The 18,851-nt window shown below is 40.5% G+C and overlaps 1 protein-coding gene across 2 annotated transcripts in view; it reads left to right on the plus strand.

Annotated features, from left to right (window-relative positions):
* Positions 1-18,851, plus strand: part of sorl1 (sortilin-related receptor, L(DLR class) A repeats containing) — a 101,615-nt gene that overhangs the window by 65,089 nt on the left and 17,675 nt on the right. For both annotated transcript variants that reach the window (XM_084351131.1, XM_084351132.1), the window contains exons 12-29: positions 1,086-1,174; positions 1,884-2,062; positions 2,963-3,149; positions 5,622-5,750; positions 6,346-6,431; positions 7,856-8,028; positions 8,248-8,379; positions 9,264-9,355; positions 10,390-10,636; positions 11,369-11,507; positions 11,661-11,834; positions 11,950-12,063; positions 12,160-12,282; positions 14,513-14,632; positions 14,929-15,054; positions 15,786-15,896; positions 16,537-16,668; positions 18,529-18,660. In XM_084351131.1, coding sequence (XP_084207257.1) covers positions 1,086-1,174; positions 1,884-2,062; positions 2,963-3,149; positions 5,622-5,750; positions 6,346-6,431; positions 7,856-8,028; positions 8,248-8,379; positions 9,264-9,355; positions 10,390-10,636; positions 11,369-11,507; positions 11,661-11,834; positions 11,950-12,063; positions 12,160-12,282; positions 14,513-14,632; positions 14,929-15,054; positions 15,786-15,896; positions 16,537-16,668; positions 18,529-18,660 — 2,485 coding nt within the window. The remainder of the gene's footprint in view (positions 1-1,085; positions 1,175-1,883; positions 2,063-2,962; positions 3,150-5,621; positions 5,751-6,345; positions 6,432-7,855; positions 8,029-8,247; positions 8,380-9,263; positions 9,356-10,389; positions 10,637-11,368; positions 11,508-11,660; positions 11,835-11,949; positions 12,064-12,159; positions 12,283-14,512; positions 14,633-14,928; positions 15,055-15,785; positions 15,897-16,536; positions 16,669-18,528; positions 18,661-18,851) is intronic.

Consider the following 18,851-nt stretch of genomic DNA (forward strand, 5'->3'; position numbering starts at 1 on the left):
ATGACAAGAAAAACACAGCTTGTAAAACAGAGTCACAAGCAGCTCGTCTGTCAAAGACCTTTCAACGTGTCACAATACATTTTATTTCAGTGCCTGTACCCAGGCATTATGAACTTTTTCTTGAAAATGCATCTAGAAATAGCTAAATGTAAGCATCGGTTCAGACTTGAGCTTGCTTAAGTTTCATAGACAGATCGATTTAAAAAATGTAGGGCGATAATTCTCTGTGGGTTCTTCACTATTAGTGACCCCTTTCACATTACACGTTGTCATTGGACCCCCTGTTAATATGAAAATGTCGATGTGAGCAGCTTTAAATCATTTTAAACCTTGAAGATTCAACTCAATATGTTGCTTTGTTCAGATGCTAACACTGAAAATGTGTTGTAATTGGATAACTGCATGTAGATGATGATCAAAAAGCACTGTCCTACAGATAAATCACCTAACACTAAAACCTTTTCTATTGACTCAGTATACTTACATAAGAGTTCCAGGCAGCTTCACTTCCCCGTTCTTCTTGTTCTAGAAACAGTTATAGAACTGAAGAAGCCTCTTGGATGAGAGGTGAAACGTCTTCAACAAACTGAAACACGTCCAGTTGCCTACAATATAGCACTTAGATTTACCATGACCTGGATGACTGAGAACCTTCATCAACCTTAGGAAACAATCAGCGCTCCAGTTGGCTTGAATGTTCTGCTCAAAAGATGCAGTATGATTTATAAGATTTCTGCATTTAAAAGTCTAGAAGGACTGGACCTTTGTTATATATGTTGTTTAGTTGAGTACTTGCGTTATCACAAATGTTTCCAACAACGTTTAAACAGAGAGTTTACTCGAGGTGTGTTTCATGTCACTATATCTTCTAGGAGAGAGTCAGCCTCCTATCTAATCAAACATGCTTTAATTCCTGAACTCATCTTCCAGTGGTTTACAGTTTAGAGTGAACCACTACTGTACTCACTCTCACGTCAGCTCCACGTTTCAACGGGAATTGCATCGTGTGCTAAATGACCTTTTTTTGTTACCTATTACTGTATGAGCATTATGTTCTGATGGTTCTGATGCTTTCTGTTGTGCAGGCACTGGCAGGCCCTCATTTCTACACATGGGGTGACCATGGTGGTATCCTGATGGCAATCGCACAAGGAGGTGCCACCACACATCTCAAGTAAGTCCAAATGGCCTCTCTAAATGTTCCTCCAGGACAGAAACAATATCAGATTTGAGCTCAGAAGCTAAATCTGTCATTCAGCTGGCCCTACCTTCAATTACAGCTTCAAACATAAAACCCAGAGTGGCTGTTTTTTTTACTGGAAGGCTTTCATTTGAAATCTCCACACAACTTAAGGGGGAACCTGGGGAGTGAAGCACATAAACGTCACCTGCCCCAGTGGATGTGCTCATTACTCGACAGCAGGAGCAACAGCAGCCTGTTGTAGGAAAAAAGTAAATAGACCTTTCCTCAATAAACAGGTGTAATAAAAGGTGATACGGTATATTAATGTGAAAATGGCTGACCTGGTTTACATGCAGAGAGAATTCACCTATCTTACCCTGGTTACTCAGTAACCTGGTTTTGCCTTCATATATACTCATGTCAAAAGCTGTGTTAAATCACCAAGTTATAATGCCTGGTGTACTCCTTTATTGCCCTCATATTAAATAGGTGTTTTGATATTCATTACTCTTTCCTCTCTGGTGTTCAGTCAAAAAAACTGTGGGTAGGCAGCAGATTATATGGAAATTCTGGCAACTGAACCTTTTTTTTTTGTTTGTTAAAGAATAGATACAGGCTACCAACAATACATGGGAACCAGCTGAAAAATCATTGTTGCTTAATAAAATAATTGGTTAAATACCGCTCATGTCTCTATCAGGTTCAGCACCAATGAAGGCGAGACGTGGTTCGACTTTCAGTTCTCGGACAGAAAGGTGTACGTATACCAGCTGCTGACTGAGCCCGGGGAGAAGAGCACCATCTTCACCATCTTCGGCTCCTACGCCGACCAGAGACACAGCTGGCTCATCCTGCAGGTCAACACCTCTGACGTTCTGGGTAGGTTGAGAGAGAGCTTTTATGTTCCTCAGCTCTTGGCAACAACAGCTCACACCAGCTATTTTTAAGTTTATACTTGAGCTGTAGTACTCGTGGACTACAGATGGTTTCATTTATGTGGAGTTCATCATTTTAACGAAGCTTAAAACCAGTTGTTTGTTTGTGTCAACTATGACTGGTTGCACCTGTCTTTAAGACGACACTACAACACTTCACTGAGTCACAGTGTCATAAGACTGATGTGGAATGATTCATTAATACAAGTCTTGCAGTAGCCAACAGCAAAAAAATAAAAAATGAAAGACAAGAAATTGTTTCTATGTAGGAACTTTTCTTGTGTAAAAATTCAGAAAGTATCGCAAAAAAACTTTTTTACTAAAGTTTCAAGCTTAAAATCCAGATGGCTACTTTTCAATCAACCAGTTTGTTATGAGGTTTAACTATTACTATTAAGTAGATGTAAAGTTTGTACCCTCTCATAGACTATTATACTAAGTTAAAACACACTTGAGTGAAAGAGTCAGTGAAGCACAGAAGAATGCTCCCTACTGTGGTTCAGTAGTTATAGTTATAGTTACCAGTCACACTTGGTAGCCATGATGGAGGTGAAGCAGAAATAACTGCGTGTGAGTATGACTCACTACTTACTAGTACGAGTACGCCTAAAATACTAGGTGGGCTAGTAAAGGAGAGAAATCTTCTATTTTCTTTCAAGCCATGAAACTTTTGATTAAAGCTACAAGATAGTGTTTCATCACTTCAACGTCCTCTGCAGCTAGAGGAGAAAGAAATGGATGACTAAATAACAAATAGACCACCACTAACATTAACTTGAGACTCTGAGCTCCTTGTCAATGTCAAATATCTATAGTTTGTCTTTTTTTTCTTTTTTCCCTCCAGGGGTGCCATGTTCTGAGGCGGACTACAAGCGCTGGTCTCCTTCAGATGAGCACGGTAACGAGTGTCTGTTGGGCAGAGAGATCACGTTTAAGAGGCGAGCTCCCCACGCTACATGTTTCAACGGAGAGGAGTTCGACCGGCCCGTTACCATCTCTAACTGCTCCTGCACGCGCCAGGACTACGAATGGTTCGGGACCCACACATGCACATGAAATACTTCATGATAACAACATGTTGAAATCGGAAACCAGAAATACCTCACTTATGTATTTAGTGTATTTAGTTTTATGTGTTTATTGCTGTGACATTACAGATAGTGGTCAGGTGTGTCCTGTTCCTCTGATCATCCTTGAAATGCCTGAAACATAATCTTTGAATTGAACTTCATCTGTGACTAATTCATTTGATTGAATGTGATTTATTTTGAAAAACACCAGTGTGCAGACCAAACTGTAAATTTGGCCATTGCTTTCACCTCTAGCCACTTCATCTTCATTTTAAAGCTGGGGTTGTTGAGATTGTAGAAACCAGCAAGACCAAGCTAAATAAACCTCCTCTCTCCACACCTCTCCTCTTAAACACATGAACATACACTGCCTGACCTCACAGACACTGACTGCCACGTATAGTGGTGGTTTAAAAAAATCTAAAATCTTTTTTTTTATTCATAATGTGACAGAACGAAAAAGGCGTAAATAAACTGCTAGAGTAGTGCAGCACCCGGACAATTTACAGCGCACATACAAGCGTTATCTTGAAGTTAATGACTGGATAAAGACGAGCATTAAGCAGGCCAACACTTTTCATGCCTTCATGAGACTTAAGGTGTAATGTTAACGGAGCAGAGCAGCGGTCAGTAACAAGCGAGACCAGCTGACAACCTCTAACAAGCTAACAAACACACACTGCAGCATTCAACACGTTAAACAAACTCTGTGGTGAAGAAAATAACTCTGCTCAAAAACGCTGCTTCTGCTCAGTGTATTGTACAACGATGGACCCCCGGAGCTAACAGTGCAGCAGAGAGGCTGCTCTCACTGCTGGACTTATAACGTTAATAACACAGCAGAGAACAGCCCCGTGTTCTGTTATCCACATACACACATTACTGTTTGATGCTTTCAAATAAATTAATTTATTGATTATTGCTGTTAACTTTTTCAAAATAAAAAGGCTGCAGATCATTTATTTTAATTTCCAGTTGTATCTCAAATTGTATTTCAGAAGACTAAGGACACCAGGGAATGGTTTAGCACAAAGTATACTGGAGCAAGAGGCTGAAAATAGTGCCCTCTTTCCATTTCTCAAATCGAGAATCGATCCAACGTCGAAAATTGATTCTGTATTGAATTGGACCATCAAGAATCAGAATCGGATTGAGTCAAATCGAATCATGAGATTCACTACCCTAGCCACGTAGCCCTTGCTGGTCAGCAGGAAGATGTGTTAGCGGCTAGATTTCCACATTCCACAAGCTTTTTTATTCTGATGAATACATAAATAAACTCATTAATTTAACTCTGTTAAATGCCACAATCATATAAACACAAACAACATACCCATCAAGTACATAATTAAGTCTGGAAAGGCTGCCAGGCGTGACAGTTACTCCTTAATTCTGTAGGTTTGTACATTATGCTGACATTGGCTGTGAATCAGTCTGTTGCTGCTACAACGGCTCTGTTCTTTGGCTCAGGGGCTGTGTGCTTTGTGTAACTGTGTTAGCAGCTAAACGACAGGCTCAGAGGCTGTGTGCTTTGTGTAACTGTGTTAGCTGCTGAACAACAGGCTCAGAGGCTGTGTGCTTTGTGTAACTGTTAGCGGCTGAACGACAGGCTCAGAGGCTGTGTGCTTTGTGTAACTGTATTAGCTGCTGAACGACAGGCTCAGAGGCTGTGTGCTTTGTGTAACTGTATTAGCTGCTGAACGACAGGCTCAGGGTCTGTGTGCTTTGTGTAACTGTGTTAGAGGCTGAACGACAGGCTCAGGGTCTGTGTGCTTTGTGTAACTGTTAGAGGCTGAAAGACAAGCTCAGGGTCTGTGTGCTTTGTGTAAGTGTGTTAGAGGCTGAACGACAGGCTCAGAGGCCCTGTGCTTTGTATAACTGCTATGTATTGTGAGCGCAGTGCATCGTTGTCATCGCTGACTGTCTCAAACTAACATTTCCTCATGTCTCACCAACATGTAAGAAAACACCTAATATTATCATAATGAATGTAAACAATCAAAATTGTATGTACTCTGCACTCAGTTGAAAATGTTGGCTTTATTTCCGTTCCATTACCGTGCTACTTGCTCGCTAATAGCTTTGGCAGTACATCCACCTATCCTTGCAGAAGACTCTGGTCATGTGCAATGAGTGCACAGGCAGCGTGCATGCAGACTCTTAATTAAATTATTACTGCCGAACCAATATACTGTTTAAAGCATAGTCTGCACATTTTTATTGCTCCTTGAGCTCCTATAACAATGCATAATGAGTCTGTTTTAAAAATGCACATCAGGTGCTGCCATTCCTCACAGGGCAGAGGCTAACCGGCTTTTTTTTCCCTCTCCCTGTGTTTACTCTACCAACCTCCCTTCCTCCTCCTCCTCCTCCTCCTCCTCTTCCTCCTTTTCCTCCTTTTCCTCCTTCTCCTCCTTCTCCTCCTCCTTCCAGTGACTATGGCTTCAAGCTGAGTGAAGACTTGTCTCTGCAGGTGTGTGTGCCTGACCCTGAGTTCTTAGGTGACCTCTATGCTCCTCCAGTGCCATGTCCTGTCGGTACCACCTACCGTCGCAGCAAAGGGTAAGCTGCTATTGTCCAACTTAACAGTGCAGAAATGGGCAGCCTGGGATTCTTCTGTGTAGTTTATTACCATAATGTTTGCATCTGCAGCATGAGTGGATTCACATTTCCATGAGTTTTCATATGATGAACTTTTTTCCATTGTGTTTAATTGAACTTTTGTTAGGTGTTGTCCAATATTTTCAAATCAGGGAGCTCTCTAAACTGCCTTGCCTCGGGGCACCATGGACTCTTGAGCTGAGCTAATCAAATCCACAATCACCCTTTTGTAGCAACGTTTTTTATTTGTATTTATTTTTGTTATAAAACTGCAGGACTGTACATGGTAAGATACATCTCAATGATCTGTTTCTTTGTTTTACCTTTGTTGGTTTATCTCACGGACGTTGCACATGAGGTCAATATCATATTTCGGACATTTACTCATCACTTTTTTTTTTATCATTTCTATTAATTCCTTACCCGAGAATTCCCCAGAATGCAAACAGGCCTTTGTTCTCCTTGGTTTATCACTGCTGCTGCTGTCATTAGATGTGTTTGGTGAGAGCACCACCAAGTGTTGAATTGAACAAAACTCTTTGTGTTCCGGCTGCAGCTACAGGAGGGTATCAGGCGACAGCTGTAGTGGAGGAGACGTGGAGTCCAGACTGGATGGAGAGATGCTGCCTTGTCCTGTCGGAGGTAAACCTGCACTGTATTAAATCCTTGGGGTCATGGTGAATAATAGGTCTATAAATCAAATCAAATCAAATCAAATTTTATTTGTATAGCCCAAATTCACAAATCACAGTTTGCCTCAGAGGGCTTTACAATCTGTACAGAGACGACACCCTCTGTCCTTTGACCCTCGATTCGAGTGAGGAAAAACTTGCCCCAAAAAAAAGCCCTTTTAACAGGGAAAAAAAATGCGGAAGAAACCTCAGGAAGAGCCACAGAGGAAGGATCCCTCTCCCAGGACGGACAGACGTGCAATAGATGTTGCATGTACAGAGCAGATCAACAAGATCACAATGTATACAATTATAATAGATGGTTGACAGGAATGAAAGTACATAAAGAGGTATTACAGCAATAATAATGGAATGCACATAATGGAAATGTGACTACTAGTAATAACAGTAGTAGTGGTTAACGGTAAGGATAGTATGTAGTAATGCATTACAATAATAGTAGTGAAACGTATGTACAGTAACAGAGATATGACTAATATTAGTCATATCTCTGTTCATATCTTAATGTCTATAAATCAGAATATGAGTAGCTTTAGCCTATATTAGCAGCTTTTACTTTCTCGGCTGCCAGCAGCAGACCTTCATCCTGCTCCAGTTTGGCCAATTTGTTGTTGCTGTTATTTCCTTTTATTTACATGTTACAGATATAGTAGACACTTGCAAATTTCACCACTGATTTACATTAAGTACTAGTCCTTATCACAAGTATTAAAAGACTTTTGGAAAAAAAAAAAAAAGTTAAATTAAAAGAATGGGGTTTAAAGGGTGTTTTTATTAAAATAATTGAATTTTTAAAATAGAAATAATATTTTTTTAAGTGGTGTAAGTGATTTTTTGTAATTTTGATTTTCTGTAAAAGAATGGAAAATAGGACCCATGTGGGTAAAGTCTTATCTCTGGTTGGATATTCCTACTCTGCACAAATGAGGTGATTGATCATGTAATCACTTGAGGACCATTCCTAAATGTTAGTCCTACACTTCAGTGTAAGTAGGAGTGAAAAGCTTGATATATATGTCTTACTCTTTACTGTTGGAAAGCACTTTTTTTTTCCTAAGATGTCTGTTTATGCCATTCAGTTGTCATTTTTTAATCCTGAGCTCCATATGTTGGGAACCAAAATCCAAAAGTCATAAATGTTTGGGAGATTTCCGTCTCTGAATTGTATCTTGTATTAACAGCGAAAAATAAAACAAAATTGAAATCTCGGCAGTCATATATTCTTTGCAAAGCTTGGTTTACTACAAATATGAATACAGACTCATAATTATGTATCTTACAGTATGTATATGTATGTATGTACAGTATCAGTATTGTGTGATTGTGATTGTAAAGTGTCTGTTTCCATCAGTCCTGTCTCCTGATATCTTTCAGAGAGTAACGAGTTCATCCTGTACGCCGTGAGGAACTCCATCCATCGCTACGACCTGGCCACCGGCACAGACCAGGCTCTGCCTCTGGCCGGCCTCAGAGAGGCTGTGGCTCTGGACTTTGATTACGACAGGAACTGCCTGTATTGGGCTGATATCTCACTGGACACCATACAGGTTAGTGAGGAAGCAGATGAGGTTTTTCTTTTACTTTGAGTGGTTCAACAGCTTTTTTTTAGTTTCAGAAGTGAAGCAGGGCTTGTTGATGTCAGTGCAAAGGCTCGACAGGTGCTTATTTTGTAGACACTAGTTGACATTGTGAAATGAATGTAACTGCAGCTGCTCAGCATTATGCACTACTGTAGTCTCATTTGTTTACCTGTCTCTCTCCTGCAGCGACTGTGTCTGAATGGCAGTACAGGTCAGGAGGTTGTGGTGAGGAAAGATCTGCAGAATGTGGAGGCTCTGACCTTTGACCCCATCAGTAGACTGCTGTACTGGGTTGATGCTGGAGCGCAGAAGATTGAGGTATAGAAGTGTTGTGCATGTGTGTCTTTGTATATGTGATTAGTACTGTTCAGAGACAGGAAGTGTACAGGAATCAGCGAATCACACATTTAGATATATGTACAGTACTGTTGTAAATTAGGGCTGGGCAATATGGCCTTGAAATAATACCACACTAGTTTTAGGTTCTATTGCACTCTATACATGATACATAGCTTGATATTTAGAAATCTCTTCAGAAGCACTTCATTAATGCTCGGGCTGAGCAACAGAATCAAATATGACAACATTTCTGACCAAAATACTTCCAATAGAGATTTCTGATCATTATTCATCAGTAATGTGGATATAATGACTCAGTGGGTAGAGACAAGTATTAGAACAAGTAGAACAGTCTGGTGAGTTCAGAAAATAACATCACTTTACTGTAATGAGCCTTTAAAACAGGAGAAGACAACACTTATGACATTTCAGCATATAACCATATCCAAGATCTAAGATCATGTATAGTCTCACATCACAATTCTAATATAATATTGAATTAATATCCAGCTGTACTGTAGATGCATCTGGGCCTGCTCTTCAAACAGACTTAAAGTCAGAAGTTTTAACTGAGTTAATGTTTTTCTTTTTAGAATGATGTTGTGTATTTATCATACAGGTATTTAACTCCGTATTGTGAAAAAATGAATGGACTGATTCTGACTCCACCTGCGTGTGAATAAGCCTGCAGACTTGTTGCTCTGACGGAGCTGCAGATACATTTGAAGCTGAGCTGTTTTTCACACCAACCTTTTACCTGATCACGTTAATTTAATTAGTTGATTTTGCTCTGTCATACAGGGTTTATCAGAGGTTATTAAGTGAAACTGATGAGAAAAGTTTGACTCTTGTTGTGTTTGCAGGTGTCTAACCCTGATGGGGACCTGCGTCACACTCTGCTAAACTCTTCTATCCTGGAACATCCGCGAGCTCTGGTCCTGCTGCCTGGAGAGAGGTAAACATGGTCTGCATTAGTATGTTTTGTGAGTGTAATTCTGATCCGTTTAATAAAATACAAAATGCAGATTCCTTTAATGGTCAGAATTGTGGCTTTAACTAAAACCCCAAGCTTAACACAGACCACCAGAATTTCCAGCATCAGCCCTCAAACAGCCCATAGTGCAGGGTTTCCCGCAGCGCTTTCCTGTTAAGGCGGCCCCCTTAACAACAATGGGCTGCCGCCTAAACTAACAAAAAAAAAAAAAAAATCTATATACTAGCGATATTCGCCGTGTTACTCTGTCATGTTTTCTCCCTTTCATTCCAAACCGTGTCCGACACCAGTCTCCCTTCTCTGCAGAACGTATTAAAATAATAATAATAAAAATAAAATAAACTTTTTAAAATGGGCCTTTGCGTCCGAATGCCTCTGAATCGCATGATGCGTCCGAACAGCGGCATTTGACGTTTCTTCTTCTTCTTCATGCGACGAAGCCGGCCTACTTCACCCTCTGCATCGCTTTCCCCCCCGTCCGTCCGTTTGTCCCGGGCAGCGCCCCCTCCCCCTGGACAGACAACACCTTAACTAACATTCTCACACTCGCTCACATGCACCATAACAAGACAGTTGGTTTTACTTCTGCAGACATGGTTCTGCTTTTATATAAGATGAGTTCAGCTGATTAACAGAGTAACCCCCCTGTGGTTTTTCATCCTCGACTTTGTTTTTCTCTTTCTTCCCTTTTTTTGTTGCTCAGAAAATGAAATGAAGTGTTACTGCACTCGCTTCCTCTCTCTCTCCTGTCTGGTCTCTCTCAGATGGGCAAATATGAAGTTATATATATCGCAGAGGCCAGACAGAATGCAATTATTGGTCATGGTACAGCCTTTGATCAAATATGTATCTCCATGTTAATATGTTACATAGAATACTTCAAACTGGTTGAAGTGTCCGTGTTAGTGCTTAGCTCACTAGATCTGTTAGTTTTTCCATAATGACAATTAAACAATAAACCAATATTAAATGTATTTATAATATGTGTCCCACAGTCTGATGTTCTGGACTGACTGGGGAGACAGAGCAGCTGGTGTTTACCGGAGCTTCATGGACGGGACCAATGTGTCCTGCATCGTGTCCGAGGGCGTCCGCTGGCCCAACGGGATCACCGCTGACGACCACTGGCTGTACTGGACCGAAGCCTACAGCGACCGCATCGAGAGGGCCGACTTCACCGGCAGCCAGAGGAGCGTTCTCATGGAGGGGCTGCCCCACCCGTATGCCATCGCTGTCTTCAAGGTGAGACCGAATATGAAATAGATTTACAGCTTAAGACGAAACCAATTTGTCTTGTGTCATGAAACGGTTTGATTAGATTTTAAAATATGTTAAATGCTTGCCAAGGTAGGTGGTCTTACATGTGTTACACAGTGTTATGTCATGCACCAATTCTATTACCTGCCTACCACCCACACCATCGTTTTGCTTTATTTCGGATTTGAACGATTTTAATAGGGAACCTGAGAACATTAATGAGTGAAAAGCAGTTGGTTGCCTGGTTGAGAAGTTGGAGGTGTGCTGCCCGTCACCTGCAGCTCTTCATCTTACAGCTAACTGAGGCTGCTCCTCATTCCATCACTCCTTCAGAGTGAAGAAAACTACTCCCTGACTTGTTTCAAACTGATCTGCTGTCAACAAATGATGATTGTTGTCTTGTTTGTAGAAGCATTTTTGATGAATGCAAGTGCTAAGCTCACCGATGAAAACTTCCTGTTACTAGGCACCTTTATAATAAAAGTCAACTTGCATTTTCCCAGTGAAAGGCTTTCAATGTGAAGCTGCAACAATAGGAAATTTTGGGTTTGCATTAGCAGTAAAATTATACAGTGCTTTACAGATAATGGGCATCTACTCTTGTAAAATGTCCGGTGTGATCGGTAACACTGGTGTTGACATAAGTTTATCAGCTGGAGGGTAAAAGTCCTGACTAAGAATCACTTTTCACAAGCTCATGTTGGATGCTGTTTTCAGAATGACCTGTACTGGGATGACTGGTCCAGAATGGGGATCTTCAAAGCTTCAAAAGCTGGTTCCCCGAGCAATGAGCTGATTGTTGGCAGACTTACCGGAGTCATGGACCTCAAGATCTTCTATAAGGGGAAGAACAGAGGTGAGCAACAAAGACAGACACTTGAGTGTGATGTTATTAGTAACTGGGTCTGTTTCAGTTTTAGACACAAAGTTAAAACAAACACTCCTCACTGACTCTAACTGATTTAAACAAAACTGTACTCAACTGAGGTCCTGATCTCTTGTCCACCAGGCCACAACGCCTGTGCCGACCAGCCGTGCAGCCTGCTGTGTCTGCCTCAGCCCGGCCACCGACACACCTGTGTCTGCCCGGACGGTTCCCCGACTGTAACCATGCCCAATGGAGAGCTGCAGTGTCAGTGTCCCACCGGCTACCAGCTCCAAAACAACACGTGTGTCAAAACGGGTGAGACAAAATCACAGTCATGATGATCTTGTGCTCTTAGATATATGTATGTTGTCTCTGTTGGAAATGAGCTCTTGGTTTCAAGTCTGATTGATGACTCCAATCCTCCAATCAGAGCACAGCTGTTTGCCCAACCAGTACCGCTGTTCTAACGGCCGATGCATCAGCAGCATCTGGAAGTGCGACAGTGACAACGACTGCGGAGACATGAGTGATGAACAGGAGTGTCGTAAGTATTCTGCAGCACCACTTTTCGAAAGCAGTTTCTATGTGAAGAACTACAAATATATTTAGTCTTCCTTGTTTGTGTCTTTTCCACTTTTAGCTACCACGACCTGTGACCCATCCAACCAGTTCCGCTGCGTGGCCTCAGGGTCCTGCATCCCCCTGGCCTTCAAATGTGACCATGAAGACGATTGCGGAGACAACAGTGATGAAGAGCACTGTGGTAAGATTTGGATATTGGTTTTTTATGTTTTGTACAGATGATAAAATGACACGGAAAATTATACAACAGTAACATTTAAACCCATCAGGTTAATCAAGGATCTGCTGATTAGGGAAATAAAAACCAATCCAGGTTTTTTGTTTCACTGAATTTCATTTTTCTGATTGACTACTTTTGTCTTGTTACCACTGCTCTCTCTCTCTCTGTCTCCCCCTAATTGTATTGGGGAGTCAGTGCCAGCTTCTTATAGTGATTTTACAAACAGCCACCAACAATTCCTGCATAGCATGCCTCTAAGGTTTATTTATAATGATATCTTCATAATCTCCTCGTAAGCTTGTATTGTCCAGCCTAACACTTTGGTCACTCTTCATGCCTTCACTGTCAGTGAACTTCTGTGTGTGTGGGGAGGGGAGTGCATACGCACTGTGACCTAACTGCTGTTACTAACGGCTGTGTGGGAGTATCCATTTTAAAAACCCAGAAGGAAGTGAGAAAAGATTCCTGGATCTGTCCCTTTATCTGGATCTGCACTAGAGGTTAATGGGGTCTATTCTGGACCAAGACCCATCCTCCATTCAAGTTTGGTGGAAATCCATTTGGTAGTATCTGTGTAATCCTGCTGACAAACCCACCAACAAACAGATGGGGGCTAAAACTTAACCTCCTTGGCAGAGGTAATAAGCCTTTTCATCGTATTTCCACTCCAAACCTATTTAATGTGGCACTGGGAATAGCCTACCAAATCCTGTTAACAACCAGCTACGCCTCCTTTAAACCTCTAACTATCGTGACAGTCTGCCTCTCTTTGTGTCTACGAGTACATTACAAGCTGCAGCAGAGTCCAGGAATTTCCTTCAGATTACAATGAATGCTAAATTGTAATTTTCATCTGTACACTCAGTTTCTCCCTCGCTATAATCCTCCGTACAAAGGGCAGTAGTCTCAAACGATGCAGTTTGCTAAGATCCTTGGAGCATTATTCCACAGTCAGTGAACTCTTAATGTGAAATTCAGGTTTTGAGAGAATGAAACATTTGTTAAACTGGCATGAAAATCATTTACACTTTATTTTAGTCTTACCAAGATTACTTCAGTTCTTTTGACTTTGAGTCGCTCAGACTCACTGCAGAACTGGCATCTTAATGAGTAAGCAAGCAAGGGATTCAGTGTGTTGTCAAATATAGAGATGATAATAACACAAAAATTAGCTTCCTTTACAGGTCATTAGTTTGTACTAGAAATGAGCGTTCAAAGACTTTACTTTTCTGTCTTATAAATATATCTCATCATTTCTTAAAAGACATTTTTTACACTTCCTTCTTTATTTCAGCAGATTAAGTTCTAACTAATTACACATTACAGTAATACATTTCTGGTTGTGTCACAGTAGTTACATTCTAAAGCAAAAAAACAGTGTTGTTGCCTCATTTCCATATTTTGTGTTATTTCAGCCAGAGCTTATGCTTCATCCTGTCTGTTGTGTGTGGCACATTATGCGGGCTAGGGGGTTTAGTCGTAGCAGCGTCATCATGCAGAAACTTACTGCACGTCACATGAGAACAACCGCAGAAACACAAAACCCTTCAAAGATACACTATTAATGCCAGTGTTTATCTGCTGCTAACAGACAGATTACTTTACTACGTTAGCCGTGAGCTAACGTTAGCCAGCAGCGGCACACAAGGAAGAGTGTGTGTGTTTGTGTGTTTTAAATTGAGGTAAACTCTCACTGTTCAGCCACTCGCCAGAGACTGTGATTCTTCTTCTTTCCCCTCCTCTCTGTGATGTCTCTATGAAGTAGCTTTCCCATCCAGCTCCAGTCAGCAGTCAACATTTCTGTAACGGGACATAAACTGACACACAGACAACTGAGGTCTCCTCAGCAGATCGCTGCTGCAGTCTGGCTGATAAATGGGATTGAAGATAAATCCACATTTTAAACATTGTAAACGACTCCTGATCAGAGCAGAATCTCATGTGACGTTATTCCTCAGGTCTGACTTAGCCCAAGTTTAAGTGTATTTGTTGAAAAAAATAGTTTATGCTAGTTTACATTTTGTATGTTACCTTTGGAAACCTATTGGATTATTTATTCACACATTAATCCATGTAAGCCAACGGACCTAAGAATTTTGTTTATCAGTTCTTGGTTTTGCTGTAACCAAGGGCAACAGTAGAAATGCACATCGTTTTTGCCTCACTGACTATATTATCGATGCATTCTCAGAGTCTCACCAGTGTGGCCCAGGAGAGTTTACATGTGCAAGAGGTGTTTGTATCCGCGAAGCATGGCGCTGTGATGGAGACAATGACTGCAGAGACTGGTCGGATGAGGCCAACTGCACAGGTGATGATACTACTAAAAAAATAAAGCTCCAAGATCTGTTACAGCAGAAATAGAATCTCATGAGAAACACAGAGCATTATCCTTCATCACAGACTCAGGAATAGTCACACAAACAATATGCTCTTTAATGTTCTTGTTTTTGTCCACTAAAAATCAAACACACAAATCCACTAATTTTGTATCTCAGTTAGAATCATGACATTTCAGATTAAAGGAGTTCAATGCTGTCACCTGTGTAGCAACTCCCTATCCTACCAGCTTCCCCAAGTCTTTAATGCCTCTCTGTTTGTCCCTAGTGGGCCACCATACATGTGAGGCCAACAGCTTCCAGTGCCATACAGGCCACTGCATACCACAGCGCTGGATGTGTGATGGTGATGACGACTGCCAGGATGACTCGGATGAAGACCCCCATAATTGTGGTAAATTCAGACACACATACATCAACAGTGTCAATGTGACACTTGAGTGTTGTCCCCACACTTACTGTACATGTGATCGTCTTGTCATTTCACCAACCACCAACCAGCCCTGCTGAAAAGACGATCCCGGTGCAAGTGTTGAATTATCTTGTTTACTTGTCTTATCAGACATGAGTGCTGGGTTGTAAGACCTCACTCGGCCATGTATCATTATTGGACATGTATGTTGGTCTGCATGCAACATAACAGTTACAAATGTGTGTACTGAAAAGGAAATAAGAAAGAATAGGTGTCTGACCAAAACAGTTATTTATCCCAACTGAAAAATAGACAGAACCTCAACTTTTACAGTGACATTCATGGACATTGCAGTTACACAGGTAGTATCAATACCATCACAGTGATTTGATTGAAGTTTGTGTGGAATGATTCAAAGCAATTTGAGGTGTTTCTAATTCAATTATTTCTACAGATTCCAAAGTAAATAAAAATAACCTTAAAAATTAGAAACTAAACTCTGAAGCCTGTAATGTTAAGAGTGGAATGGATATCACCGTTTGAAAGCTTGAATCAACAACTTTTAGTATTGGCTGTGTGCAGTATGTGTTTTCATGCACATTAAATAATACAGGACATTGTAGAAGTAAAAAAAAAAAAAAAAACTCCAACTGAGGAATAGTCATGAAAGCACAGTTCTCTGTTAGCTGCAACATTATTGTGTGTGTTTCCAGAGGGAACCCGGTGTAATGGCTTCCAGTGCTCCAATCACACCTGCCTTCCAGCCACCGCACACTGCAACGGCATTCAAGAGTGTTCAGATGGTGCTGATGAGCACAACTGTGGTGAGTGATCCCATTTGTTTAGAATGCACAGTGGTCATCAGATGCAGAGTAAAATGAGTAGTAGAAAATGTGGGTTGGGCAGTGAAAGATCATATCTAAATTAATGATGCTAATTTGGTTATGCAATCGAATCGCAAGTATTTCAGATCCTGTCCAGTTAGGTGCTACAGCTAGAATGATTTCTACATTATACAAAAATCAAGAGAAACATAATTATTTGAGAGAAAATGGAAGTGTACATCTCCTAATGTCAAATAAACAGGTTTAATTTACCAAAAAAACTACAGAAAGCACAAGTGTGCAGTCCTTTACATATATACATCAGAAGTTAATGTCAGATAATGTTCCAAGGAGTTCTAATTATCAGTGAGGCATGGCATATTTTGGGACAATAAAAAATGGGCCAAGAATGGAGCCCTGTTAAACTCATACAGACAGACACAGGACATCTCTAGCTTACAAAATTATAATTTTGTTGTCACTTGGCATGTGTTGTAAAACATATCATACACAACAACAGTCTGCTCCTTTAGTACCACAAAGGTTTGCATCTGACAAACCTCTCATGTTAAAATATTAGTATACTAGTATAATGTTGAAAGAAGTCATTGTGTTTGCTGGTTTCTTTTTCCACTCACAGACCCCCTGTGTACTCGCTACATGGAGTTTGTATGTAAGAACCGAGCCCAGTGTCTGTTTCAGTCCCTGGTGTGTGACGGGATCAAACACTGTGAAGACGGTTCTGATGAGGATGCTGGGTATGCTGGATGTGGTAAGGAACACTCTCATGCCTTTCATGGTTAAATCATGTTTAAGTGCTATATTGTAGGCAACTGGATTGTTTCAGTTTCTTGAAGACGTTTCACCTCTCATCCAAGAGGCATGTGCTTGGATCACTCAGGACGGATGTTGATACCAAATGTGACATGGCCTTAGAGAAAGCCCTCCATTGATTACATTTGTTTCTTATTCTTGAATCCCAAATTGAAACACCTCACGATCCTTAGAAAACTACAGAAAAAAAAGCAGGTCTGGACACAAGTGCGACATGATTTGACTTTACGGATGCCATTAACTTTGATTTGTGGGAGTTTGATCAATATGTTTTTGCTAAAAAGGCCTGGAGCATGTAAGTGCTTAGTCTTTAGTCCCGTAATTCTGTACTTTTGAACGAGGGACAGGATCCATCACTGCAGTAATCACAAACCTGGACTTTATCGGCTGAAACCATAAATCAACCAACAATGATGTTTGTGAAAAAAGAGTCAGTGAAAGAGCCACATCAGTGAACTCCCTCATTTTCCACTCTACAGAAATAAGAAACACATCTCAGAGTTCAGCAGTGTCTCCTGTTACTGTTACATTTTGGCCTTAACCATCACCGTTTTTTCAAGACTAGCAGAAGTTTTAGAGGTGTTTTTCTATGTAATCAAAATTCTGCCCATTCATTCTTATGGGGACATTTTCAACTTTGGTTCTGCTACTGCTTCAGCACATGTTCAGCTAGAGATACTGTTCAGATATCAACATGTTCAGCTTTGTATGCCCATTCAGCCTTTCTGCCTGTTCAGCTTTTGAAATATTCAGCTTTTTCTGCAAATGTCAACTTTTGTTCTGCTTCTGCTTCAGCATACGTTCAGCTAGTAGTTCTACTACTGCTACTTGAACTACTGCTACTACTATTACTACTACTACTATTACTGCTATGTGTACTACTACCACTATTTGTACTACTACTAATACTACTACTTTACTACTACTTTACCACTACTTCTAATGCTACTACTTCTTGTACTACTACATCTACTATTACTACTACTACTACTACTACTACTACTACTACTGCTACTTGTACTAATACTACTACTTGTACTACTACTTCTACAACTACTACTTATCATACAACTACTTCTACTATAACTACTTGTACTACTATATCTTCTACTACTTCAACTACTTCTACTTCTACTAATACTACTACTTCTACTACTACTACGACTACTCGTACCACTACTTCTACTACTACTTCTTCTACTACTTCTACTAAAACTACTACTTGTAGTACTACTACTACTACTACCACTACTACTACTACTTATCTTACAACTTCTTTTACTACTATATGAGGGTTTTTTTTGTCAGTGTAGTGCAATGCATTATAGTTTTATGCATTATTTTCCAGTATATTCAGCAGTTTTTCACAATGTATTTTCAGATGAAATATCACATTGAGTTCCCTCTGTTCCTCTGTAAAATGTACTGTATACTACTGGATCTACGTAAACTGACAATGCTAAAATAGGCATCAGATTGTGCAGGTTATTACCCATGTTTAGGATAACTGTAGATGAACTGTAGATTCTGTGATTTTTCCCTTAAAATCCCCAAATTAGCTCCCTTTAATTCAATTCATACAACACATATGTCATGTTTTCCCACATATTTAAAGATTTTTATCCTGTTCTGCAAAAGCTCATCAGCTTCATTCGTACATATCCATCAAGCATAGCCACTTTTGTTATTCTGTTATATCCTCAATGTAACAAACATATTTGTTTTGTTTCTGTGTCTTGCAAAGTTGCAAAAGCTGATTTGTGTAATCTCCTAACATGCCTGTGTGTTTTTCTGTCAGCCACGCCATCTGAGTTTGGAAAAGTGTGTGATGCCTACACCTTCCAGTGTGCCAACGGAGTGTGTGTGAGCCTGGAGTGGAAGTGTGACGGCATGGACGACTGTGGGGATTATTCTGATGAGGCCAACTGTGGTGAGGAGGAAGCGTTTATGCTCAGGAACCCACTGCACAACTTGTGTTTATTATTAAACCATGTGGAATACACTGTATACATATATTGAATGTTTAACAGATACATAGCACATTTCATTTGTTCTCCTGTCGATGTTTCTGAATCGTGAGGAGGAACCATTATATTGAAGCAGCAGTATCTGATGCTAACT

This window comes from Pagrus pagrus (genome assembly GCF_965226575.1).
Source record: "Pagrus pagrus genome assembly, chromosome: 4".
Taxonomy (NCBI): domain Eukaryota; kingdom Metazoa; phylum Chordata; class Actinopteri; order Spariformes; family Sparidae; genus Pagrus; species Pagrus pagrus.